The sequence below is a fragment of the Anastrepha ludens genome, chromosome 4 (genome assembly GCF_028408465.1).
Source record: "Anastrepha ludens isolate Willacy chromosome 4, idAnaLude1.1, whole genome shotgun sequence".
Classification (NCBI taxonomy): Eukaryota; Metazoa; Arthropoda; class Insecta; order Diptera; family Tephritidae; genus Anastrepha; species Anastrepha ludens.
This window is the reverse complement of record NC_071500.1, coordinates 82,310,447-82,337,537: the sequence shown is the minus strand read 5'-3', so window position 1 is coordinate 82,337,537 and position 27,091 is coordinate 82,310,447. Positions and strand designations below refer to the sequence as shown.

The 27,091-nt window shown below is 36.9% G+C and overlaps 2 protein-coding genes across 4 annotated transcripts in view; both read right to left on the bottom strand.

Annotated features, from left to right (window-relative positions):
- The window catches only part of LOC128859998 (neurobeachin-like protein 1), a 177,997-nt gene that overhangs the window by 50,979 nt on the left and 99,927 nt on the right, over positions 1-27,091 (bottom strand). For all 3 annotated transcript variants that reach the window (XM_054097198.1, XM_054097200.1, XM_054097201.1), the window contains 11 exons: positions 17,614-17,757; positions 17,264-17,536; positions 15,101-15,215; positions 14,861-15,029; positions 12,191-12,315; positions 11,796-12,103; positions 10,151-10,312; positions 9,589-10,059; positions 9,353-9,525; positions 8,979-9,271; positions 8,779-8,893 (listed from right to left, as the gene is read on the bottom strand). In XM_054097198.1, coding sequence (XP_053953173.1) covers positions 8,779-8,893; positions 8,979-9,271; positions 9,353-9,525; positions 9,589-10,059; positions 10,151-10,312; positions 11,796-12,103; positions 12,191-12,315; positions 14,861-15,029; positions 15,101-15,215; positions 17,264-17,536; positions 17,614-17,757 — 2,348 coding nt within the window. The remainder of the gene's footprint in view (positions 1-8,778; positions 8,894-8,978; positions 9,272-9,352; positions 9,526-9,588; positions 10,060-10,150; positions 10,313-11,795; positions 12,104-12,190; positions 12,316-14,860; positions 15,030-15,100; positions 15,216-17,263; positions 17,537-17,613; positions 17,758-27,091) is intronic.
- LOC128860000 (larval cuticle protein A3A) lies at positions 19,136-20,172 on the bottom strand. Its single transcript, XM_054097203.1, has 2 exons — positions 20,086-20,172; positions 19,136-19,831 (listed from the first exon to the last, which is right to left on the bottom strand). Exons 1-2 carry the CDS (start codon positions 20,098-20,100, stop codon positions 19,166-19,168), a joined length of 681 nt encoding a protein of 226 aa, XP_053953178.1. The 5' UTR covers positions 20,101-20,172; the 3' UTR covers positions 19,136-19,165.

The window sequence follows — 27,091 nt, the reverse complement described above, 5'->3', positions numbered from 1 at the left end:
AACATTACGGAGTGATGAGTGTAATTCGATATTTTTATCAAAACGTTTGGTATTTTTCAGCATAAACTTACTTAAAACGTTTTCACTTGTGAGCTTTATTTGTTCTTTTTGCAGTGAGTTGAAAATTGTGTAATATTTCGCATAAAAGCTGAAATTAACTCGTTAATTAACTTTCAATGAGAATATTTTGAAAAACAATAAAGCTATTTTCTTTATTATTTCACAGTATTTTCATTATTAGGCGCAAAATATAAAAGGCAATATACGTATGAACACAAGACATTGTTAAAATTGTTTGTATTTAAGATGTTGCGAATAGAGGATGGAACGGAGTTCTAAATAGGGCAAGTAGCATTGACGAAAAATAGTCTTGCAGAGGTTGAGTATTTATAAAATAAAAAATAAATAATTGGCGCGTACACTTCTGTTAGGTGTTTGGCCGAGCTCCTCCTCCTATTTGTGGTGTGCGTCTTGATGTTGTTCCACAAATGGAGGAACCTACAGTTTCAAGCCGACTTCGAACGGCAGATATTTTTATGAGGAGCTTTTTCATGGCAGAAATACACTCGGAGGTTTGCCATTGCCTGCCGAGGGGCGACCGCTATTAGAAAAATGTTTTTATTAATTTTGCTTTCACCGAGATTCGAACTAACGACCTCTCTGTGAATTCCGAATGGTAATCACGCACCAACCCATTCGGCTACGGCGGCCGCCTGGGTTATAATCAAGTCATTTAGGCAGCTTGTTTTGAGAAAGACAATTTTTCATAAAGATGGTTAGGCGTCTTATGCATCATAAGGCGGTATAGAAAAATACCGTTTCTCTCTCGCTTCCATGTAAACAGAAATTTTACAAACTATTCGGCGAGGTACCCAGCCAAAAATATAATCATATTTTGCTAACCCAAAAACTCATAGCTTGATACGTGATTGAATACTACATAAATTTTATGAGCAGATCGATAATGAAATCGACTGCAGATTATTGGCAATATTTTTTTCCCCCCAATTTATTTGTCAATGGGTCAATTTCTTTGCAGCCCACTTTTTGATGTGAGTTTTTTTATTGGGAGTAAATTAACTTCATTGTTAATGTGTTTTTGAAGGGTGGAGTAATGCCTTCTTGCTGTTGTCTTTATTTGCTGTTCAACAGTTGGGACCATGAGTAGATTTTATGGCTGCTGCATGTATGACATCATTCAGATATATTTTAGAGTTTTCAATGCTTTCAGCGCCTTTTAATGGTACATTTAAATTGAGGTTTTTTTTTTTTCAATATACTCTCTATAAGATTTCCAGTCAGTTTTGCTGTTATATATTGCGCACCGTGTAAATAGCTGCGTAAGCAATAATGGAGAATGGTCAGATGATAGCTCAAAAATACTTTTAATTGTCAGTAATTAATTGATAATTAAAATAATTAAAGTTTTTGTTAGTAAGCCAACTGACAAAAACAAAACTCCTGACCTCATTGATTTCTGCATCGCCAAAAACTTTAATTGGCAATATTAATATAGTTGTTAATTCCTTAAAATATTTTACACCTTGCTTATGATAGAATTTGTATGGTCGACAAAAGTGAGGCCAAAACTAATATCAAAGCCAAGATTCGTTACTCTCGAAACAAATTTAAGATTTTTATTGTCAATATAAAAAGTTGAAATAACTGTAGAGTTAAGATGTTTTCTACATAACACCTATTAATATAACATAGGATTTGTCCCTAACGAAACATCAGTAAACAGTTTTTTGACGATCAAGGCGTTACAGATATTAATTCATTATCACAGAGTTCAATCCAAGGCATTCGCAAGTCGTCGTAAAAGTCAGTGCTGCCAGTCTGGTGGCGAGATGTCATTAAGAGGAAAGATTACCTTGATTACCTCGGTTGAGAGCAGTAGAAAGCTAGCCACATCTGCATATCTGCATATAAAATTAAACACAATAAATCAGTTTCAACGAATACTGTGTTTTCTATTGTTTTATTATTATTATTATGTTTACGGCGGCCGCCGTAGCCGAATGGGTTGGTGCATGACTACCATTCGGAATTCACCGAGAGAACGTCGGTTCGAATCTCGGTGAAAACCAAAATTAAGAAAAACATTTTTCTAATAGCGGTCGCCCCTCGGCAGGCAATGGCAAACCTCCGAGTGTATTTCTGCCATGGAAAAGCTCCTCATAAACATATCTGCTGTTCGGAGTCGGCTTGAAACTGTAGATCCCTCCATTTGTGGAACAACATCAAGACGCACACCACAAATAGGAGGAGGAGCTCGGCCAAACACCCAAAAAGGGTGAACGCGCCAATTATATTTATGTATATACTAGCTTTAGCCCGCGGCCCCGCTCGCGTAGGAGTAGTTTTGAGGGATTTAGGATATGTATATAAAAGCATTACAAACAATTTCATAGAAAATTTTTTTATTAATAACCATAACATTACAATACCCGGCATCCGTTGCTATGCCTCGTTGAATAAAATCAAAACAACAAAACAGAAAAATATCAAGCAAAATTATTTTTATTAATTTTCTATCTCAAACCGTTTTTGAACTTTGCATTTGGGTCATAGTTGAACAGCTTATGCGGATTATGAAGTCTAGAGTGTGCTATAAATAGTGGGAAATAGGAGAAACTAAGATTTTTTAGATTAAATTTAAGCAAATATTCGATTATTAGTGACGAATGAGAGTGGTGGTGCAGCCTGGGGGCTGTGAGAAGGGAGTTCCATCATAAAAACATGCCTATAACCTTCATTGGGTGAAAATATGAATGTATAAAAATTTTTACGTCATTTTGTGTTGTTGGACAACGTACAGACATTCACCTTTATAGTATAGATATATATATTATTTTTTTGTTTTTTGTTTTAAACCACTAAATTTGCTCCGACTAGCTAGGTATTCCCATCAGAGAAATTTGCCGATCGCAAAGGGTTAAAGCTAAATAAACTGGTGTAACGATTAATCATTGAAGTATACCGCAGACACCTTAAGTTTTTTTAGATGCACTGCGAATTTACCCAGCCCAAAGCAATTCTTCAGTTTAGAGCATAGTCGTTCGTGGTTAAATCGGTCAAAAGCTTTAGGGAAAACTCCCTAGTAGGTATAATAATATTAGCAGATTTTATCTGCATGCTCCCAAGAATTTTAAAAATTCTAGTCGAGCAGCTATGCTTTGCTCTAAAGCTAGACTGAAACGGAAATAATAAATTATTTTTATTGACATGCAAATAAATAAAATACACAAAAACTCAAAAGAATGAAAATCAAAACGACTACATATGAACACATTTTTTTTAACAATCGGAAGTACAGTCGCAATCTTTCAGTTAGGGTGGCAGGAAGTAATAATTTAATTATTGTTTACATAATTAAGGGTTGGCAAGATAGGCGGCAAAATTATTTTTAAAAAATTAAATCGGAACACCATTATCTACAATTGCATTTGTATCTTGTAGACGCATCTTGCCACATTAAACTCTGACACTGCACTTAACTCAAACCTCCGACCAAAAAAACAAAAAAACCAATGCAACAGAAGAATGCTTATGTATGTATATACATTCATATAAGCATATTTACATAAATTTATAACGTGAGCACATACGTGCTCTATTCACGAGATAATTCAATCACGTGATACATAGAACAAGTGCTTATTTGCTCTAAAGACAATATTAAATCGCATTTCGTTGGCTTGATAAGAAAACATGCCTACATTTCGAATGATCAGTGCCGCTTCCCGTCCTATGTAGCAATCTTTGAATATGTTAACATAGGTCATTGACTAAATAGTATATTAGTACAGATATGTTAATTACAAGCGTTCACGGACTTTAGAGCTTAGTGTATGTTCTTGACTAAACTAAATGCTGATTAGCACAAAAAGTGTACGAGTAACAAGTAAATGCACACAGCTGAGGAACTATATGAAGCGATGTGTGTATTAGAAATAGAATAAAAATAATAATCCGGTATCTATTATGACTGAAAGTGTCACACAGGCTGCCGGCACTCGGTTTGTTGTTATTGTAACAGCATGAACATTGCCCACAAATGTTTGAGGAATGCTGCTGGATATAAATCCGGGTATTTCTGGGGGCGTAGAACCGACTAGCGTGGGATCGTTCTTGGGTGCTGATATTAAAAACAAAGCAGCAAATCGCTTTTTCCAACTCCGGTCTCGGCCTTTGACAGATAAAGCCACAAAACTGTAGGTTTACCTATTTGTACAACAGCATAAATATGCATCTCACAAATCGAAGAAGAAAATGTATATAACATTTACACATAAACATAAAACCATTTAAAGTTTAAGATAAATTGATTTTAAAAATCACATATTTACTAATACAAACATATTTAAGGTTTGACTCAGGAACGCAACAAATAAGAATGAATTTATAAGATGCTTTTGAAAGTAATAATATAAAAAAAGACACATAAAAAACTATAAAATAAAGGAAATGAAAATTAATTATTATTACTGCCTTTAATATGTGTACATAAGAACAGCAAATCATTTAAAGAGGAATCTTCTAATTTTGTCTTGAAGCTGCTACATACAAAATCGGTTGATGAAAAAATCTTACGATCTCAACAGCTGGCGGTTGAGCTGATACGGTAGTAATAAGTGAATTCAAGATAATGACTCCTGTCTCCACCATTAAAAGATATTCTCTTATTAGCGCATCGGGTAAACTGTAAGTTTTTCTATTTAAGGAAGTTCGCATAGATTGATTTAATAAATTATGCAACTTTTCCCTTCAACTTTCTGTTTCGTTTACATTAGTGGCATGGTTTTCTTTCAATAATTATGGAAACTAAAATCATACCTAAGGGAAAAATAGTATGTTTTATTTTTTCGAGCACTAGGTGTAACGCTATATCGCACTTATTAAATTTAAAAGCTTCAAAAGGTAAATTAACTCAAGTTTAATAGAAAATGAAAAGCTTTTATTGTAATCAAATTTTATAATAAAAAGTGTTTACTTCTTTTAATTCGATAAGTAAAATTTTTCGAGATCCCGGAAATAGTTTATGGGCTAACGTTTTTGCAAAAATATTAGTAACTTTTATGCCCTCAAATAATTTTCATCCAAAGTTCAAAAATACCAGATTTAAGCCTATGAAACATTTAGAAGAAATGGAAAGCTAGAAAAATGTAATAGGGCAATTCAGTCAAGAGCAAGACTGATCGTATACCAGATGAGCGAATTCGCTACGGCGCCATCACTGAAGAATATAGAAAAAAGGAAGGGAAGAGTAGGCGAAAGCAATAGAAACTACAAAACACAAAAAATTATATACACAAGCACACACACATGCTACAATCTAAAGAAGTATGGGGTTCTTTAAATAGTTGTCAGTTTTCGGACTTCATGATTTAGGATACATATATATGTAAATAAATCCCGTAGCCATTAGTCTACGCTTGTCCTACGATGTAGTAATTAACGGCTTTTATTATTAGTGCTGCAGTCAAACTGACGTTACCAGACATAGAAACTTACCTTTCTATGTTATGGACAAGAACATGGCGGGTGGGGGACTACTGTACGACAGGAGTGGCTCTCTCATCAAACGACCTAAACAGTGGGTGTTAACAAGCAGATGCTAGTTTCGACATGTTGCCTAAGGACCGTAATGGACGTGGAGGTTAGCGCTTAACCTAATGGTAATACCGAGAGGATCGGTACCTTGATTGGTGGGAGGTTCAAGTTAAAGTGCCACACTGACGGGGTTAGCCTTTGATTACTTCCTCCTCTTAAAACACGAAAAACCCGCACTTGGAGGTAATTTTATAATGCGCGTTTTTTAATTTATCTCGCGGCACTTTGTTTTCATCAGTTTTTTTTTTTTTTTAAGTCGAAAATCTTCAAATTACAATATAAAGAAGCCATTCACTGAATACTTGCAAACAAGTAATATCTTTCCCCTTTGCTTTTTTTTTGCTTATTTGTAGTCTACTAAAGCGTTTTTCAGTAAGAGCGCTTCAACTTTTTTTGAATAAAACACAAACGGTTTGACCTTTTTAACTATTTTTTTTTTATTATCGAGTTTGAACATATACATTTAAGTATGAAATTCGAATTCTTTTGCATGACCACCGCGTGCACGTTTTACGAAGGCCAATCGTTGAAACCAATTTTCGACTACTCTTTTGCATAAATCGGCCGAAATTCCAGCAATTTCGTGTTCAATATTGGCTCTGAGCTCACAAATCGTCGCCGGATTGTTACTGTAGACCAATGACTTCACATAACCCCAAAGAAAATAGTCTAGAGGCGTCAAATCACACGAGCGCGGCGGCCATTCGACCGATCCATTTCTGGAAATAATGCGCTCGTCGAACTTACTTTTCAACAAATCAATTGTAGCGTGTGCTGTGTGGCTTGTGGCCCCGTCCTGTTGAAACCACATGTCGTCTAAGTCCATACCATTCAATTGCGGCCAAAAATAATCGTTTATCATGTCGCGGTATCGATTTCCATTCACAGTAACGTGGCGATCGTTCTCGTCAACGAAAAAATATGGGCCAATTACGCCGCCGGCATGTAAACCGCACCAAACAGTGATTTTTTCGGGATGCAACGGTGCCTCATGAATCACGTGTGGATTGCTTTCTGCCCAGTAACGCATATTTTGCTTGTTGACAAAGCCATTAAGCCAAAAGTGAGCTTCATCACTGAAGATGATTTTTCGACTTTAAACTTTCTTAACAGAACACGCATTTTTATAATAAAATTCAATGGTTTGCAAGCGTGTAGCGTTCCATGATGAAATGTATACTAATGAAGTTTACAAATGACAAACGAAAAATAAAAAATATTGCGTCGTTCGCCCTCCCTATCGGAAAAAAGTTGAAGCGCACCTATTGAAAAACGCTGTATTATATCGCATGACGTCAGTCGGTCAGTCACGTAAAGTAGAGTAGCAGTTTTCGGAAGACGCCACCTTTAGTATACTGTACAGTGTGAGACAAGAGCAATTGTTGTGATGCTAAATATATACACTTGCCAGAAAAAGTATCCGTACACTTAGAAATTAAAGTAACATATAAAGATATTCACTGCAAAAAACATTAAAACATTAATCTTTTATGAGAAATGTTTAATCAGTAATTTTTCTACAATTTCTATACATTTTTTCCTAAGTACATCTATAAAAATTAAATTTCACAAAACAAAAACAAAAAAATTCACTTCAACGAAGCAGAAAACGTATTCGTACATTGCAATAACGGTTAAAGTGTTCATATTTAACAAAAAAAAAAAAACAAAAGTAAGGTGCTAGTAACTTGTGGGATAACCTTTCCTCTTGAGGACCTCCGCAAGTCGATGTGGCAAAGAATTGACCAATTTAGAAATATCCTTACGTTTTTAAGTATTTCCTTGGAGGTTATGCTGTGCTGACAGATCCTGCGCTCCAGTAAATCCCACAAATGCTCAAAGGGATGAGATCTGGGATTGCGGCGGGGTGCGCAATTGGTGATTTGTGTATACAGCAACCAGAGCTTGGAATTATTATCATGCTGAAACCAGAAATCATCACCAAGCTCCAACTGTTGAACGCTTCGAATCATGCTAGTCTTTTCTTTTTCGAGCGCAGTATCGCTCTTACGCCACACTAGTTTCCTTCCTTTAATGACAAATATCCAATATTTGCTTTCATTTGATAATAGAACACGTTTCCAAAATTCTGAAAGATTGCTAACATATTCGTTTGCAAAATCCATGCGTTTTGTTCTGTTGATTTCGGATATGTACGGTTGTCTACGTGCTACACGTCCGCGATACCCATCTTTTTTAAGTATTTTACGTACAATATCGTCGAGCACATGCTTGCCAAAGGAATTTGAAATGCTTTTCCATATTTGAGAAGCCGTAATTCGAGGATTATTTTTCACTGTTTGCAATATGGTTCATTTTTCACGTACGGCCAGCTTGCTAGGTCGACCAGAATGTGGCTTTAACACAATTAAATCAGTTATATTGTAGGATTACACACTGCACAGAAGAGTGACTTCTTCCTATGATTTGCCCAATTTCGCGGAAAGATTTGCCTTCATTTCTAAGATTCAGGATAATTTTTCTCTCGCCAACACTAATATCCTTAGTTTTGAGGCCCATCGCTATTTCTTGTACACAAAAACTTTAAAATAACTCCAAAGTTATGTAGTAACAGCAAAATCAATTACCAACCGTTATTGGGTATGAATATGCCACTGCATACTGCGGGGAATCCCTATTTTCATGTGTACGGAAACTTGTTCTGCTTCGTTGAAGTAAAGTTTTTTTAGTTTTGTGAAATTTAATTTATAAATATGTACTTCGGAAAAAATGTATAGAAATTGTAGAAAAATGACTGGCCAAACATTTCTCATAAAAGTTTAAATGTTTAAGTTTTTTTTTACAACAAATTTTTTAATGTATATTTGCATAATTTCTTTGTGTACGGATACTTTTTCTGACAAGTGTACATTTAAGCGCAATTTGCCCCGATGCGCTCGGATCTAATGGTCTTAACATGTTAGAGGTTTGCAGTAGCCCAGTTATAGCAGAGAATGTTAATGGAATTCTATTAACATTCTCTGGTTATAGCTACGCTATTTAACATTGAAGCAAGTTTGCTCAGCGTTCACAAACAAAATTGTGGCATACTTTCAGGCTGAAAAATATGCGAGAACAATCTGAGCACTAATTAAATTACCTTTTCTAAATTACCATATTTCCAAGTAAATAACACAAGTAAACAAAAATGTTATGACTTACCATGATATGAAACTGTAACGAACGAAATTTGCACGCAGGTCTCAGTACAACCAATTGGCCTAAGTGTGCGCACAAATTGACCATCCTGTATGGTATATACATTGACAGTGCCGTCCTATAAATTACAAAGAAAAAACAACAACCAAATATGCAAATTATAAAATCGCATTTAAACACCAATTCAACTAAGTGCAATTTACCAGCGATCCTGAAATGACCATATCCAATTCGGTGTAAATGGCAACACTCGATATAGCATCATCATGCCCATAGAGGGTGGTCAATGGTTTAGGTGAGAAAGCATTTTGCGTATTTAACTGCGTGACAGTCTGCAAATGCGCCTGGCCTGTAAGCGCATGCATTGGAATGTTTGTGCTGGTCTGCGTGCTGCCGTACTGTTGACTTTGTATGCTCCAAACGATGCAGGTGCAATCACGTGAACCGGTCACTAAATAGGAGCCACAGTTATCTAGCGCCAGACAGGTAATTATGTCTGATAGTAATATAACAACAAATAATTAATTCAAAGGTGAAAGCATACAATTATATATACATTTTAGCAGCATCTACTCACCTAAGTGACGCGTCACAGATGCCACCGTTTTGCCCTTGTGCAAATTATATACACGCAGTGAGTTATCCCAAATACCACCCACATATAACAATTTGCCATCTGTGCTTACCGCAAATAATTGTGAGTGCGGATTTTGCGAGGGATGGAAAGGACCAAATATGCGTTTACGGTTTCTGAAATAATAAAAATAACAAAAGTAAGCATCACCAAACAGATGATCGGTAAGTTTCGCTCACTTCAAGTTGGTGGTAGTCGCATCAATTTCCAGCAAAAATCCCCGCTCCTTATCGTATGACATCCACGAATTCGCACCGAGTATACACGATTTGGAAATGCTGACGAGCACATCTGGACTGAGCTGTAGAAATGAACGCGGGGGACTTCGGGGAGCGCTTAGGAAGACAATTGGATCTTTTGGCGTTGATAGCTCACAATAGTATTGCACAACCTTATCGAGAAATTGCATAAGATCTGGCCGTTTCAATTCGGCACGCACCAATTTCAAAGCGGTTTCCTCTTGTGTTAAACGACGCGGATGTGGTTCACGCAACAATTGTGATGGCACTTGTCCGAAGTTGTTGATCATACCCTCAACAGCTTCACGTTCGACGGGATTGGTAATTTTATCGAGATCTACGGCACCTTCATATGAACAGTAGTAAAAAACGTTGAGCGCTTCGACAGCCTTGGGGCCCTTTTGTTTGTAGCTATCCAGAGGACAAAATAAGGCGAAGTTATTATTAAAATCACACATTTCATGTTATATTTTACTTAATTAATTTTGTTTTTTCAACCTACCCAAAAATCAAATCGATCCAATGATGCAGATTTTGGCTCACATACTCTGATTCTAAAGCACGTCGGTGGATGGCAATAAACTCCTCGGGTGTGGTGGCCCAAGGTGGCAGTATGACATCGTCTACTTTTTCTTTTGTTATTTGCAAGTGGCCCAAATCGAATCTGAAAATATATTAATGAATTAGTTCATAGGCCCGTGGGCAAGCCCGTTAGGGGATAAATTATCAAAAATCAACGAGAATATTGAGTCATCGATTCAAAAGTTTGAAAATTTGACGATGTTTAATAAATCTTGAAGTATATTTGTATAAAAGATTAATGAAATTAAAAAAAATAAAATAAATAAATTCAGAACTGGTCAAAATATCGCGGTTTTTTTCTAACTTAACCTCGCGTGCAGTTGTCAAAAAGTAATTTCAAAACCGTAAATAACGCAGAAACGACGGAAAAACACATATATATAATAAATACCGGCTGTTTTTTATCTGCATGGGAACTATCGATATCGATAACTATGATTTGACAGCTAAAAATGGCAAAATGTGTTGACATTTTTGTTCGGGAAAGTTTCGCAAGTCATCGCAATTCGTTTAACGCTAGAACAACGCTTCCAAATTGTGGAAATTTACTTTGAAAAAAATAAAAATCTCTTCGCGAAGTTCATAGGACGAAGTGTTGAAAAGACGCCGAAATGTCGATTCGTCGTCATTCCAAAGGCCAACAACTTCGTCATTCGAACAAGTTGAAATTTTATGCAAGGATCTTGGCCTGCGTGAACGTAAAATACAGCCCGTGCAAGAATTGAAACCAAGTGAATAACTGAAGTTGTTTTTTAATTTATTCGCAGAGTTGCATTCGAAAAATTCCATACTTGGAAGATTATACACATAAAAATCGGATATTGTAGTTTTTGTTGTTACAACAGCATACATTTTTGAGGAATGGAGGGTAGTTTTGGTAACATAGAATTGACTATAGTGTTTACGATGGCATCCGGTTGTCGTAGATCCATTGGCATTAAGGGAATTGTATGGCAGACAAATTAGGAGAGAGGGCACTGCCACTCGCCTCTCTCTTATGGAGATTATGGGTATATTCCACTCAACCTACAAATTACGTGGTACAAGTAGCCAACTCCAATAACCACTCCAGCCAAAACGCTTTATTATGCTATTTTTGATAGTTTCGAAACGTCAAAAAATGTTGAAATTAAAATTTGATAAATCATCTGTGTTGCTTTTCAGCGATATTTATATCGAGTAATACTGCCACACTTAAACTTTTATTTTTACATTTTTTAGCTCGACTTCAGTTTCAATTTTGGGAATAGTCATCAGGTCATTGCTAGAGACCGAAAATTCTTTTATAACCATAAAATCCTTTCATGGCGATCATTTGGTTAAGTGTAGGAAGCCATGCTGATGTATGAAACCAAACTTCTCCTGAAATTCGAGATGCATTTTTTGCTTCTACATAAGTATGGCGCGCCATAGGTTATCTACGTGGCCTGTAGGACAGCTGGTGACTTTTGGAAAATTTTGAATTTCCGATACAGATCTATCACGCATTATTTTTTTGAATACATTTTCTTTTTTTATACTGGAAAATGATAACAGTGACTAATTAATAATAATAATCCACTTACTTATTCATATTTTTGAGAAATTCAGGAAAATAAAAGAATTCCGGTATCAACTCCTTCACATCATTCGTATTGTCCATTAATAATTTCCATGTTTGTGGTATCGAATGAAATTGGCGATCCGCCACATCAAAGCGTCCACTTTGCAGCTCAATATGTAGCGAAGTAAATGGTTCCACGCGTAGCAAATAGTGCAATACACCGCCTGAATTAGAATAATGTGTGCCATAATGAAACTTCGGAATCGCGCCAGAAGGATCCTCAAATGATTCGTATTTGGTGCGTACACCAGCTTCATTTTTGGGATTAATCTAATGTTGAAAATATTTTGAAAATATTAATAATTACGTAATAATATAAATAATTAAAACAAGATAAAAATTAATTATGATATTTACCACACCAATGGGCTTGGAGAGATCGCGAAAAGATTTTGGATCAGTTAAGTCTAAAACATCACTCGTGTAGTCAGATAAAATCCAAGGAAATACAGGGTACTGGCTGAGATCGTTGTAGGAGCGCCCTATATAAGAAATAAGAGGCAAAATGAGCTTGTTTACAGATCCGAGTCCTATTTGCGATTATCTCATAAGTGACGAAAGGCAAATTTTACAGGATGGGCAATATTTTATGTGCATTTAAATGAGAAACAATATTGAAATTTGAAAAAGGCGAGTCAAGAAGCACCGAGAGAATTGGATCTCCCAAAACACACAGGCTAAAAAGCCCATTGTATTCGAAGCTAGTTAAAGACTTGGAAGATAGTTAAGGACTTGCTTGACTTTGGAAAAATATAATTTTTTATTTTTTTTAATTTAATTTTAGGGTAGTTCTTAACACTATGTTAATACTGAACTGACTGCCAACATATTTGACAGTCGTATTTATACTTGTACCTCATCTTACTGTTTTAGGTACACGACTTGTATATAAGTTTCCTTGTTTGCTGATTAGGAAAAACATGTCTATTTCTTGTTATTCTTAAAATACATGTATTTATCTTTTGTTTTTCTTAAAACATGTTTATCTTTTGTTATTCTTAGAATATGTTTATCCTTTGGTATTCTTAAAATATGTTTGGATTTGTTCAGCCCTGTATGATTATACTTAGAATTTACTTATCTATTTTTATTTATTATTTGTGAATGAAATCATTCCTTAAAACAACAAAAAACAACTTAACAAATTAACTAAAGAAATTAAAGAACTATTGAAACATAAAAAAGACAAAAAACTAAACAATTACCTTAAAAATATTGACGCAACAAAATCTACAAACTATTCATTGTGGAAGGCGACAAAAAAGACGGTCGGAGCTACAATACACTTCCCACCAATAAGAACCACAAATGGACAATGGACGAACATCATCAGAAAAAGCGACTATTTTAGCTCAACATTGTAAAAATATAATTCAAAATGAAAATAATACCGACTTCGATTTGACGCATACAACGAGCAAATCATCAAAAAAACCTCACTAAGAGAGATAAAACAATTAATTTCGACTTTAAAAATAACAAATCCCCTGAATATGACCTCATCTCGGGGAAAATTGTAAAGCATATGCCCGACAGTGCAATAATTTCTCTTAGGAACGTTTTCAACGCTACTATAAAACTCAAATACTTCCCAAATACATGGAAAATGACCGAAATCATTGCGATCCCAAAGCCCAATAAAGACGCCACGTTTGCATCGTCGTACCGACCGGCAATATCAAAAATATTTGAGAAGCTACTCTTTGATCGCATAGAGCCCATTATAACAAAAATAAATTTAATTCCCCAACATCAGTCCGGATTTAGGCGAAAATATTCGCCAATCCAGCAAGTGCACAGCGTCACTCACAAAATTAATAAAGACTTCAACAATAAACAAGTAGGCGTGGCTGTATATCTCGACATAGCTAAAGCCTTTCCTTTGACAAAGTATGGCTCCCTGGATTACTGCACAAACTCCAATCTTGGTTGCCATATGACTACTTTCCAATGTTAAAAAGTTACATCCAATATAAATATAACGACGCATGTTCATACATTGAACCTATGAACGCAGGAATTCCCCAAGGCAGTGTATTAGGACCTACTCTGTATCTTATCTACACCGCAGATTTACCGGGACCGACTACAGGAAATAGCATGATTGCGACGTTTGCAGATGACACTAATGGCATCTCATTGAGACCCGAAAATAGCACAAACAAATTTACAAAACGACCTCAACAAAACACTGGACTGGTTCAAAAAATGGAATATAGAAATTAATGGCGACAAAACTAATCAAGTCAGTTACACGAACAGACTCAGTAAAGATTGGAAACTCTGACGCGAAAACTGATACGAAAGCTTAATACTTAGGCATTACAATTTACTCAAAATTATACTGGAAGAACCATATATTAAAAAAAAAAAAAGAATGAAATTAAGAAACGTTTTCGAATACTGTACTGGCTGCTAGGACCTCAGTCAAAGCTCTCGCTGCAAAACAAAACTTTAATTTACAAAACGACAATTGCGCCAATTTGGAAGTACGGTATAGAAGTTTGGGGCACAGCTTCTAAATCCAATTTGACAATATTGCAACGTGCCCAGTCGACGATATTTAGGACAATAACAAATGCTCCATGGTATATACCAAACGCTGACATTCACCGCGACTTAAACATCGACACAGTTGACGAAGCCATACAAACTGCGAGCCGAAGGCACATAAGCAGACTTCTGACGCACACAAATCCGACGATGAGGAAGCTCCCTGCTGAAGAAAAATTCAAAAAGAAGAGACTTAAACTCACAATGCGGCTTACGATAAAATTGCCTGTTCGTGAAAATGTAAACAAAGCAAACTATCAAATTCACTCTGCGTTTTCGCCTTAACGGTACAAATTCAGACTCTATGCATTTGTAAGTCATTGAAACTAGTACCTATCACCTACGTAGGCATTTACAAAAACAAAAAAAAAACAAAAAACAAAAAAAAAACTTCGATAAATTGCCGTTTACGATAAATAAAAAAAATACAATCAAGTTAGGAGTATAACAAAGAAAAAAATGCGTAAAGCTTACCTGCAATTGTGTTCAGGTACATAAGATATTCGAAATTTGAGATCTCACGATTTACCCATTTCTGCGTGAGTCCTGAAGTGCGCAGCAATTCTCCCGGCGAACGACCTGAGCCATATAAAATGTTTGGTGGTTGCAGGCTCAAAATTTTTGTAAAAACTTTGTTGCGAGTCTAAAAAAAAAAGTGATGCCAAAATTAAAAGCGTTAGGTACTGTATACTCACTCCAATGCCAAAAGCTCACCTTTGTTATGAAATTCAAAAAATAGCTGGTTTGATCTATTAAAAATATTTCTAAAGCGCTGCGTCTCAAATTATATTTACGTAAATGTACTTCACGTATCTTACTGATCGGGAAGCTTGAAAACAATAAATACATTTTGTATAAATAATTAATAGTTTCTAGATGACACACACACACACACGCCTGCGAACATAATAATCTAGACACTTAAAAAGTTGCAGTACGGTATTACTTTTTTAAATGTGAATTTTTGACAGCTTTTTTAGTTAATAGTTATGTGAAGAAGCATGCTAAAGATTGCTTAAAAAATGCCGTATATTTTTAGTTGTGGATAGACAAGTGCCAATTTCGAATATTTTGCGTTTTCAATGGAATGTTTATTTAAATTTATTTATAATCAAGGATTGGAAGTCATTTTTGTTGATAGTCAAGCAGGGCACTGGCCTTAGGGCACATCATTTCAAAATGTGTTAAAGAAAGCAGGAGGTCGCTCTCGCTTATCCAACAACACAACACCACACTTTATTGGTGGGCCTGGCCACCTTCCTTGCCAAATATCTTGGCGATCATTACTTTGAAGACCTGGGAAATTTGCAAAATGTCCCACTGGAGGGATCTTAAAAAGATCTAAGTAGTTTAAGCAACTTAATTAGGGATGAAAATCAAATGCAGGTATCACAAAGGGGCTTCGGGCCACCGAGTATCTTGTTTTAGACAAGCAACCTGGCTAAGCTAACCTAACAAAAAAAAAAATCATTTTGATCAGTTTTTGCTATTTTACTATTGTTTAACTTACTACAAAAATCATATAAAGTTTATTTAAAAAAACTTTGTGCGAAAATTCTGCAAATTTTCACAAACAAATTCATACTTTTCAATGAGAATTCTGGAAATAAGTTTTGGTATGTACCTTTAGTTTTATAGCTCATTTAATTTCAGCGTAAGTTGCGAGTGGCTACAAAATAGCGTTGATTTTTGACCTTTGTTTGTTTTGCTGACAGTGTCACGTATTTTATTCCATACAAAGTAGGTTCGACAATTTTCTTATATGGAAGAAATGGCTAGCACTTTAGTCGAGTTTCCTTTAGTTGTACTAAAGTTTGAGTTTTTGCACTCCGTCATTGGGTGAATCAAATTTTGGATTGTTCTTTATATAAATCCATTGCATATTTCTGATAAACAATTTTTCTCCCGAAAAAGAAAATGAGGTTTCACTTAATGGAATATCTAAATTAGTTTGCTTGTATAACTAATACTGATAAAGCCATTCGGTTGTGAATAGTGCTATTAAATGTATGGGGTTAAAATTTCCTCAAGTAGCCGTCGCCCACTAACTAATTAATGTTAGTTAGAAACTTAAATCGCCAGCCTAGGTGTAACTCTTCATTGCGATTTGAGAGTGAGATGGGCGAAACATATAGAATATGGTAACTGAGAAAAAATAAGCTTTTTCTGTTTGCGATCATTCGGAAGTTATTTTTAGTTATGTCCGTGCGTCATCAAACAAATTGAATAGAATGCATAATAAAAACAAAAAAAAAAAAAAAAACTCTGCCTTTATGAGTTAATGGCGTTTACTGTTACATACATATGTTATTGTCAGTTACCCTTAATTTCTCACCACGGGAAGAACACCTTCAGTCCATTCGGCCCTCGTCGATTCTCTTTACGTACGGGTATCATCGCAAGCAAAGAGGTTAAATTTGGACCTGTTTGGCTCAATAAAATCGTTTTGGGCAGCTTGACTTTGTTAGAGTAGCATCCGATAAGCGTCTTGAAGTCTGCGTCGAACGACTACGAGAATTAGTCGCAGTCTTCTACAGATACGGTGCAGACAGTTATAGCCTTTCTGGTGCATCTCGAGTCAGTCCTCCGCTTGATCGTCTACTAATTTTTTAAGAAATATCCGAAAACGGACTTGCCAAGCCTTATTTTTCTTTTATTCACGTTCAGCGCTTATTTACCTATTTCTAATTTTCCATTTTCGATCTTACGGTTTCCGATAATTTTATTAAAATGTTTGTATGTATGGTAAAATAGTAGGCTACCCGCGGCATTTTTTTTATCTTTAGGCCCTTTAACACTTCAACTGCAAGCTTATTAGCTGCCCGCATTTTTACGTCCACATCTGTATATGTCTGCAAATTTCTTTGCATTACTTACCGAAAATCATGCTTGGAGCCATCTTCCGACGGCGGACTCAAGTCGATAAAGGTAAAGAGCGTTTGATTCACCTCGATTTTACCTTTAACTTTTGTCATCAACGTAATGAGTTCACAATCCTGCGAAATAACTGATTTCTCTAGTGGCACATCCTGCTGCGATTGAGCCTCAATCGATTGACGCAGCTCTTCTTCAAGTTGGAGATTCTCATCATCCGCTAAGAAATCACGTACAACGGCATTTTTAATTGTCGAATCGAATTCCGAGATTTCTCTGAAGAGCATTTTTTCGAATTAATTATAGATATTTAAATAATTACACAAAAAGTGTGTTTTTCGCATTATCCTTACCTTGGATCATAGGCATTTGTGGCATTATCACGCAAATTCGCCGCATTCTCGTGTTTATTCGGATACAATTGCGGTTCGAGTTTGAGGCGCATGCGTGCAACATTCTCATGATTTGACAACATCCAATATTCCTCACCCAAATTACTGAAAGTGAAAAATATGAGAAATTTTATTAAAACATACAAATGTAATAAACAGTAGGTTTTACATAGGAAACTAAAAAATATAGTCGTCAATCATAGTTATACAGGGTGGGCCAAATAAGACCTACTAATGTAACTTTTGCAATAATCATTTATTTGGTTAATTGTTTTTATATATTGATAATATTTTATGGAAATTATGTATGAAATATACAATAACATTAGACAAATGTCTACCATTTTTCTCGATACAAAGATTGGCTCTTTTTAACGCGTTTTCCACTACACCACATAATGTTTTTGGTTGAAGGCTCAGTATTTCGTCTCGAATATTTTGCTTCAGCTGTCTAATAGTCTCTGGTTTATTAAGATACACTTTGTCTTTTAAATATCCCCATAAAAAAAAGTAGATGATAAAATCACGTTTGATCACGTTTAGAAAAAAGGATGAAATTCCTATCCGACTGACACTTATCGGCGTATTCCTGTATTCTATCATTGTTGGATAGCGATACATATAAAAGGCATTATCGAGGTTTAGCTGCATATACGATCAAGGATCGGTTAACAAGAATCTATTGAAAGGCATCATTCGCAATAAATCGTAGCTAATCCAAGCCACAGCTAAGGGTACGGCCTCACATACGGCAGCGTTATCGTAAAAAGTCGACTGTTCGAAAAGCTTTAACGGCCACCAGTTACAGGAAATATTTTAAGAACTTTCTCTAAAACAAATTTTACGGTATTGAGAATATTCAAGAAGGGTGAGCTTGTGAATGATGCTCGCGAATGCTTTACTGATATGGAAAAGTTTTAGGGGGCAAACTAGTATAGTAAAATATTTGAGAGCTCGTGAGTTTATTCTTGGATCAGACTTCTTTTGTGCTCTTAAGGAATTCGCTTGGCCAACTTGAAAAAGGCCGTGATTTTTAGCTTGGATATCAATTTGGCAGGGTTCTTAGTTATAATGAGCAGATCGCTGTATAAGTCAGGTATGTAAGAGCACACTATGTATTACATATCCGGTTTTGATCTGAAGAAAAAATTTACAATAAATATGTATTTAATATTTCTCCAACTTGGCCAAACCTGCCAAATTTTGTAATACTCTTATTGAAGTTTTTTTTTTAAAATATAGGTAATATTAAAAGTTAAACTATTGTATTTGTTTTTGAATTTTTTTTATTAAAGATGAAAGTTTCAACAAGACAATGAGTTTTTCTAGTTTATTTACAAATGGATGTCCCCTGTTGAATCGCCTTGTCTCACCCATATTTGGAACGCACAGCGCACCCAAGACTTTCGGCAATGCAAGAAACTCAATAATTAGCTGACATTTGGACAAGAGTGTGTCGGTGTGTTGGTAATCAATAGGTCAATGGTTAACAATCCGGTTTGATTCCCTTAGTTTAGACCACAATTGGAGCGGCTAAGGAATTGGCAACGACTGGTGCTGGAGCAGCCACAATGGGGGCTGCAACAGCTTTGGCAGCAACGACGGGAGCAACTGCGGCCACTGGCACATCCTTTTGGACGACAGCGTTGAAACCGTTGATGGGGTCAGCATAGTAGTTGACAATACGACGGGAACCATCGGGTTCGATGAGCGAGTATGAGCCACGAACGACGTCACCATCACGAGTCTCCTCTTGAGTTTTCGAGTCACCGGTCAAAGCATCCTGTACATTGTAAGCATAGGTATATTGGGGGTGTGGGTCAACAATGTCGGCAGCAACAGCAACTGGAGCGGCGACTGGGGCGGCCAAAGCTTTAGCGGCAACAATTGGTGCAGGTGCGGCAAGAGGAGCAGCAACTGGGGCAGCTACAGACCTAAAAGAAAGGAGTGGTGCTGGAGCGGCAGCATAAGTCCTGGCAACAATTGGTTTCACAATGGGTGCAGCAGCGGCGAGTGGAGCTGGAGCGGCGGCAACTAAAGGAGCTGGGGCAGCGGCATAACGAGCATAGACTGGACCGCTAGCGTAGGCAGCTGGTGTCGCGGCGTATGCAAGTGGTGCAGGTGCGCCAAGAAGACTAGCGTTGGCTGAGAGTGCCAAAGTGGACAGAACAGCGATAATCTGAAAAGTGGAAGAAGACAAATTTGTATAATGGCTTGTATCCTCAACGCGCACTGAAGCGCACTGTTGTTGAGTTGGTGGTGAAGATGTCTTCAGTAATTATCGGATTACTTAAAAAATATTCCAAATTCTCTCATATCACACGAACTCAACTCAAGTCGCTTTTCGGCGTCCGGTCTTTGCAGCTGTATACCGCGTAATCCAAGTCTTTGATTCCGCAGGATGCAATTATCGGTGAATCGCTAAATACTTACAACAAATGGACTCATTGTGTGCTTAAGCAGATTAGATTCTCACTGTCGGTTGATTAAAATAAAACTGACATACTTTTTCCACAATCGTGCAGCTTTTTATACCCTAAAATTCAAATTGTCGCTCACTGAAACTATCGCGACGACTTAAAGAAGAGAAGACGAATTTTCAAAAATTTGAATTTTTACGCTACAGTCGAAGCACACTTTAATACATACACCACCCCCTTCCAACAATGGTACTATGATTTACTTGAGGTGTTGCGGACCGTATTGAAATTCACTCTCAGTGATTTTATTGTTTTTAAATTTTTTGGTTTTATTTTATTTTTTATCTTTTTTAGTGCTTAGCAATATAAGCGAATATATGACCTCTTCATTTTCGGCGACACTCTGCACATGAAGAGCGGGTGGCGTTAATTCAAGAAGCTAAACACGAAAACCAACTACCAATGACTAGCCACATGCATAGGTACATTTTGTAATTGCGCTAGTAAATGCTGTGCACGTAAATCGGGTAAGACCACAACGCAAGCGCATAAATATGTATGCAGGTGTTGTGTGGGTGTAAGCAAATTTCATTGCATAGGTAAAACATTGGGCTCACAGTGCACGTGGTTGGTAAGCAAACCACTCCAAAGGCCTCTGCAATGGTGGCCCCAGCAACGGTGACGTGATAAATGGAATCTAATTATTATTGGAACCAACCGCGAAAGCGCCAACGCATATCAATAATTGCAATTCAATGCAAGCAAACCTGGAGAGTTTTCGCATTGTTGTTGGTGGAAATGTTTTTACTATATATAAAGCAACCACGAATGATATTTTTCATTAACAACTACATTTACATACATGCTTATAATCAGTGAATACTACAAATTGACAAAAACTAAAAAAAAATATTGGAATGCCTATAGACAGATTTCATTCAATCGCTACGATTTCGTGAGCTCAATTCTAGCATTTAAATCAATTATTTTGGTTTATCGTACACTAATTTCGAATGAAATGAGTGGTAAGAAATTGGAAAGCTCCTTGGCGAGCTACATATTGAATTCGAACCAGAAATACCACAAGAAACAAGAATAATGAACACAAGCACAAAAAGTACACGGAATTTGTCAATGAAATGAAAACTTTTCAATTATTCCCTAATACTTATTTTATTTCCGTCAAAATAATCTGTTTGGTAATCAATAGCCATCTTCCAACAATTTCTACGATTTTCAAAACACTTTTTACAGGCCGTTTCTTAAAACGCTTTCAGATGTTTTTGCGAATTTTACTTTATTGTCTCAACAGGATTTCAGCGAAGCGGTAACATGAGTCGTTGGAACAGGAAAAATCCACACCCGACGGACCGATTCGAGCGAGACAGCAATGTCAGGTGCTATCTCAGATGACGCCGATGCGCAGACGACGCTTTTAAGATTTTTTTTGCGATAAAGATGTTGCCAGTTTATTCACTGATTTTTTTAATTAATGAAAAAATGCTCTCAAGCATGCCTAAGGAGTTATGTGAAGAAGTGCTGTGCAAAATTTCACAAACTGGTCTGGTAGATTTCGAGTTATGGCGTACACGGACTTAAAACATAACAAATTATAGAAACCCGGCCTGGAGGAACGGGCGCTCAAATACAATAATCTCGTTCCCATGTCATTGTACGATATGGAGATGTACCCAGTGATCATTCGATACTACCTTCGTAACGACACTTTTACTTGTTTCTGGTATCGTAACAGAGTACTCGATCAACAAATATGGGTAAACACTAACGCGTATATTAGAGTATTGAGTACAAAATTAAAATTATAAATAAAAATTAGACTTTTTTTAATTTTTATTATTGAACGGACATTAATTTGTTCATATTTATTTGAATTTTACAAAGGGAAGCATACGAGAATTAAAATTTTAATAGGCATAACATATTAACCAAAAAAAATCTATCTCACTAACTGAGGTAAACCAAATTCTCTAAATATTTGCGTATATATTTCGTTTCTGTGCAATTATATTTACTGCTGCCTATACAAATCTTTTACAATGAACAGAGAGGAAGTTGGACTGCGTATAAATGTTGACCAAACTAAAGCTCTCCGAATTCACACCGAATGCAACGAGCACTTTTTCATTAAGGTACGGTGTACTAAACAGGGCTAGTTTACTGGGGCGGCAGCCGTTGGTCGGGAAAACCCCGAGCCATTCCATGGGAATAACACTTACCACCTTCTTAAGCTCCCGACCCCCGAATACCGTAAACGGAGTCCAACCGCCACCTACAGCAGATAAGAGCTCCAGTAACCCAGAGAGACCCGCGTAACCTTCGCACAATTACGTTCTGGATACTGTAGCAGGTTAAACTCCTACCTATCCAGAATTGACCCCGACATACTAAACCACTAACCACCTTTTCACATGTCCCATCAAAACCACTCAATTAACACCCCTCTCCCTCTGGACCCAACCTGTTGAAACATCAAGTTCCCTGGGCCTACCGTTAGATGAGCTAAACGAAGACGACCGGTAATTTGCACTACATTGACAGGGTTAAGTATACTGCTACAACAACAACAGCACTTTATTATCTACAATAAGTCGTTGAGAAAATGTTTTTGTCATAAATGTGAAACTCACGTGTTATTCCCGCCGTACAAAACTAAAAATTTTCGAACCGAATGTTGGAGAAGGCAGCTGGATATCGAAATGGAGAAATTCCAGCTAAGTAGGAACGAGATCAAAACTTATACAAATGACAAAACAGCCTGGAAAAAACTTGGGTAATGTATTACGAGGGGTGCCTTTTATATGTCGGGATTAGAGAACAAAAACAAATTTTAATCATCGAAAATCACTTTATTGTTTTTCAAAATATTCTCCATGAAGATCTATAAACTTTCGCATGCGTTTGAACCAATTGTCGAAGCACTTTTGCCACTCTGAATGAGGTGTCGAAAAACGTTGACCTCTCAATTTGTTTTTTACGTACGGGAATAAAAAGAAGTCATTCGGTTCCAAGTCAGGACTATACGGCGGATGACCTATTAATTCGATGTTTTGGGTGCTCAAAAATGCAGTTGTTTGAGCCGATGTGTGAGAGCTCGCATTGTCCTGGTGAAGAGTGATCCGTCTTTGGCGATTGGTTTTCCTAATTTCTTGGAAGACAACTGGCGAAAAAATGGTTGTGTATCACTCAGAATTTACTGTTCTGCGTTGTTCTAGTGGTACGGTTGCGACATGTCCAGTTTTTCCGAAAAAACAGGCGACCATTTGCTTGGAAGTGCTTCGTGCGCGAACAACTTTTGTTGGATTTTACTCATCTTGAAACACCCATACAGTCGACTTACTTTCGGGCTCATACGCGTAAATCCATGATTCATCACTTGTCACGATGTCATAGACGTGTTTCGAAGCTCCGCGATCGTATTTTTTGAGCATTTCCTTCGACCAATCGACACGAGCCTTTTTTAGAGCAATATTGAATGTATGCTGGTCCCACTAATGCCTAAGATTGTCTCAATCTCGCGATAGGTCACATGACGATCTTGCAATATCAGTTCGCGCACAGCATCAATGGTTTTCGGAACAACAACTGATTTTGGACGACCTTCACGAAATCCGTCTTGGAGTGAACTACGACCACGATTGAATTCACCATACCATCGATAAACACTGGTCCTTGATGGAGCTTCATCGCCAAAAAATGAATTAAGTTCATCCATGCAATGTTGCTGAGTTAATCCACGTCGAAAGTTGTAAAAAATAATCGCACGAAAATGTTCACGATTTAATTCCATTTTTGGACCGAGATGAATCTTTTAAGTTACTGTAAACAACACAAATAGCGCTGGTATTCCAAAACGTTCTGAGTACGTAAAAGCCAAAAAGTGTCAAACTTTGCGATACAGCTGTCAGTTGCCAGATTGCAACACCAGTGTTGCCAAATCCCGAAATATAAAAGGCACCCCTCGCATATATATATAACTAAATATTGCAAAAAAATATCGATATCAAGGAACAAACTCGAAAAAGGCATCCGAGTAAAAAAAAACTATCTGCTTCGTGAAAAACGTACGAACTATTTACTTGCAAATACACGTATCGAGGAGCCACTAGATGTACCAACCAACAATTTTTTTTTATTTTTGCTAATATCTCAAACGCAATTCGTTTAAATGCGAAATGTTTGATACGTTTTGTACATAAGGTGCATGCTTGACGGAATTTTAAGTGCGAAAATTTAAAACAAAAGTATATATAATAAAAATAAGTACTTAAAAGAATGCAAGCCCCATTCGATGTCGTAGAAAATGTGTTAAATAGTGCGAAAGAGGAATCTACTTAAGAATTGCTAAATACTCTGTATTTTTGTGCAAATATAACTTTTTTGGCACTTTTCGCTTTAGTACTTTATGTTCCCATTACGATATTTAGCTGTGTGGGCTGCGTTTTCATTAGCATACCGCACGTTTAAGTCACTCACATAAAGCTAAAACACAACTCAATTTTGGAGAAATCGATGCTTTTTTGCTTATAATACATTTCCACCAAACGCGAACGCTGGGTTTGACGGTTTTAGGTTTGAGGGAATTGTCAACTGTTTGCACTGCGTTCTAGATGGAAATTTTGTTTGAACTGTAAGTCATTTGTATGGGTATGTATAAGTATAATATATCTAAATTTTAGACGCCGGCAGCCAATCAAATTGTCTCGTATTGACAAACGGCAAAACACTGTTGACATGTTTCGATAAGAATACAATAAATGAATATTAAAATATTAAATTTAATTAATTAAACCGATTTTCATTGTATGTAAGTGTGAACGGACGTGTTTTTTAAATCGCTCTGCGAAATAATATCTGAAATTAATAACTAGTGCACACTTAATCTGGGATAGTGACTCTAAACATCAAAAGTGCCAACTGACTCGTTAAGCTTTGCTTTACGATTGTGTAGTTTTAATATACAGGGTGAACGATGAATAATATTCAAAACATCATAAATTTTTTGTGTGAAATTAGCTTTTATTGATTTCAAAGACAAAATTGATTTCAAAGACAAGATCACATTCGTGCAGCATGCAACTCATTTTTTGCCCGTTTGAAGGCTATAGTCAAGGCAAAAGGTGGTATAGTATTGAGGGATAAAAATAGCAAAGGAAATTTTACGTATGAATTAGGAATAGAAAATTTTAAACGCAAAACATTTTTAATTTAATTACCGTAATTAGAAGATTTACAATAATTTTTCCAATTCTGGATTTCTTATACAATCTGCTTTTCAAAACCTTAATACTTAATACTGAGCGGAACATCAAAGCTAATCCGAAGTCATTTTGGAATTTTGTAAAATCTATAAAGTCGCGTTCGAGTATACAAGTACATTAGGACGGGTCGATTTAAAAATCGCTCATTTCTCTGTGAAAATCGGATTCTAGGGATCAAAATAAGAAACTTTGCCGAACGAACCATATCTCTAAAACGAATTCTGAAAATCCCACTTAGACCCATTTAGAGTGCTCCAATCGAGTCCAAATGTATGACCGACCCCCACTAACTTTGGACGGCCGATCCACCCATGCTAGTGGCGCACCCCCTGTAACTCCCCTGGGGGGTTCCCCATACAATCATTTCAAAATATCACCATTTTTGGTCTTTACATGAGAAAATAAACTAAAAAGTTCGACCCAAATTGGGGGACATCAGAACTCGTTTTAGAGGTATGGTTCCTTTGGCAAAGTTTCTTATTTTGATCCCTAGAATATGATTTTCACAGAGCAATGGGCGATTGACATCATCGGCCTTAACAACCGCGCTGTTAGTTCTGCCTTCTCCAAACTGGATAAAGAGGCAAAACGAATGGGTTTGGTGGTGAACGAGGAAAAAACGAAGTACCTCCTGTCTTCAAACAAACAGTCGGCGCATTCGCGTATCGGCACCCACGTCACTGTAGACAGTTATAATTTCGAGGTTCTAAAGGACTTCGTTTATTTAAGAACCAGCATTAACACCGATAACAATGTCAGCCTTGAAATCCAACGTAGAATCTCTCTTGCCAACAAGTGCTACTTTGGACTAAGTAGGCAACTGAGCAGTAAAGTCCTCTCTCGACGAACAAAACTAACACTCTACAAGGCTTTCATCATGCCCGTCCTAACGTACGGTGCAGAAGCGTGGACGATGACAACATCCGATGAAGCGACGCTTGGAGTGTTCGAGAGAAAGATTCTGCGTAAGATTTTTGGACCTTTGCACGTTGGCAACGGCGAATATCGCAGGCGATGGAACGATGAGCAGTATGAGCTTTACGGCGACATAGACATAGCGCAGCGAATAAAGATCCAGCGGCTTCGTTGGCTGGGTCATGTCGTCCGAATGGATACAAACGCTCCGGCTTTGAAAGTATTCGATGCGGTACCAGCTGGTGGTAGCAGAGGAAGAGGAAGGCCTCCTCTGCGTTGGAAAGATCAGGTGGAGAAGGACTTGGCTTTACTTGGTGTATCCAACGGGCGCCGGTTAGCACGAGAAAAAAGGGCTGGCGCGCTTTGTTAAGCTCGGCCAAAATCGCGTAAGCGGTTATCGCGCCAATTAAGAAGAAGAAGAAGAGAATGGGCGATTTTTTTGCCTCCCCACAAATCGACCCGGCCTAAAGTACATGCTTCGATGATGTTGGATGATAAATTTGTAAGTGCACCTGCCGAAGCTGCTAACTTATTTGCAAACTTTTTTATGTCATTTATGTCTCGGTTGATGAGATGTCCGCTGACTTTTCATCCGAGATATCTTCATCACTAAATTTTGGCAATCTGCACATCTCATCTGAGTACGCAGTTATCGTTTGGAACCTTACGCGTTCAAAAATTTTTTCTTAAGCAGGCATTACGTTCCCTACGATTTGAGTCCCTTATTCAATTCTATAACCTTCGGATAAAGTTAATTAATTTAGAATCTCTAGAAAAGAGAAGGATAGTCCCATTTGAGCGGAAATGTTTAAATGTTTCACAAAA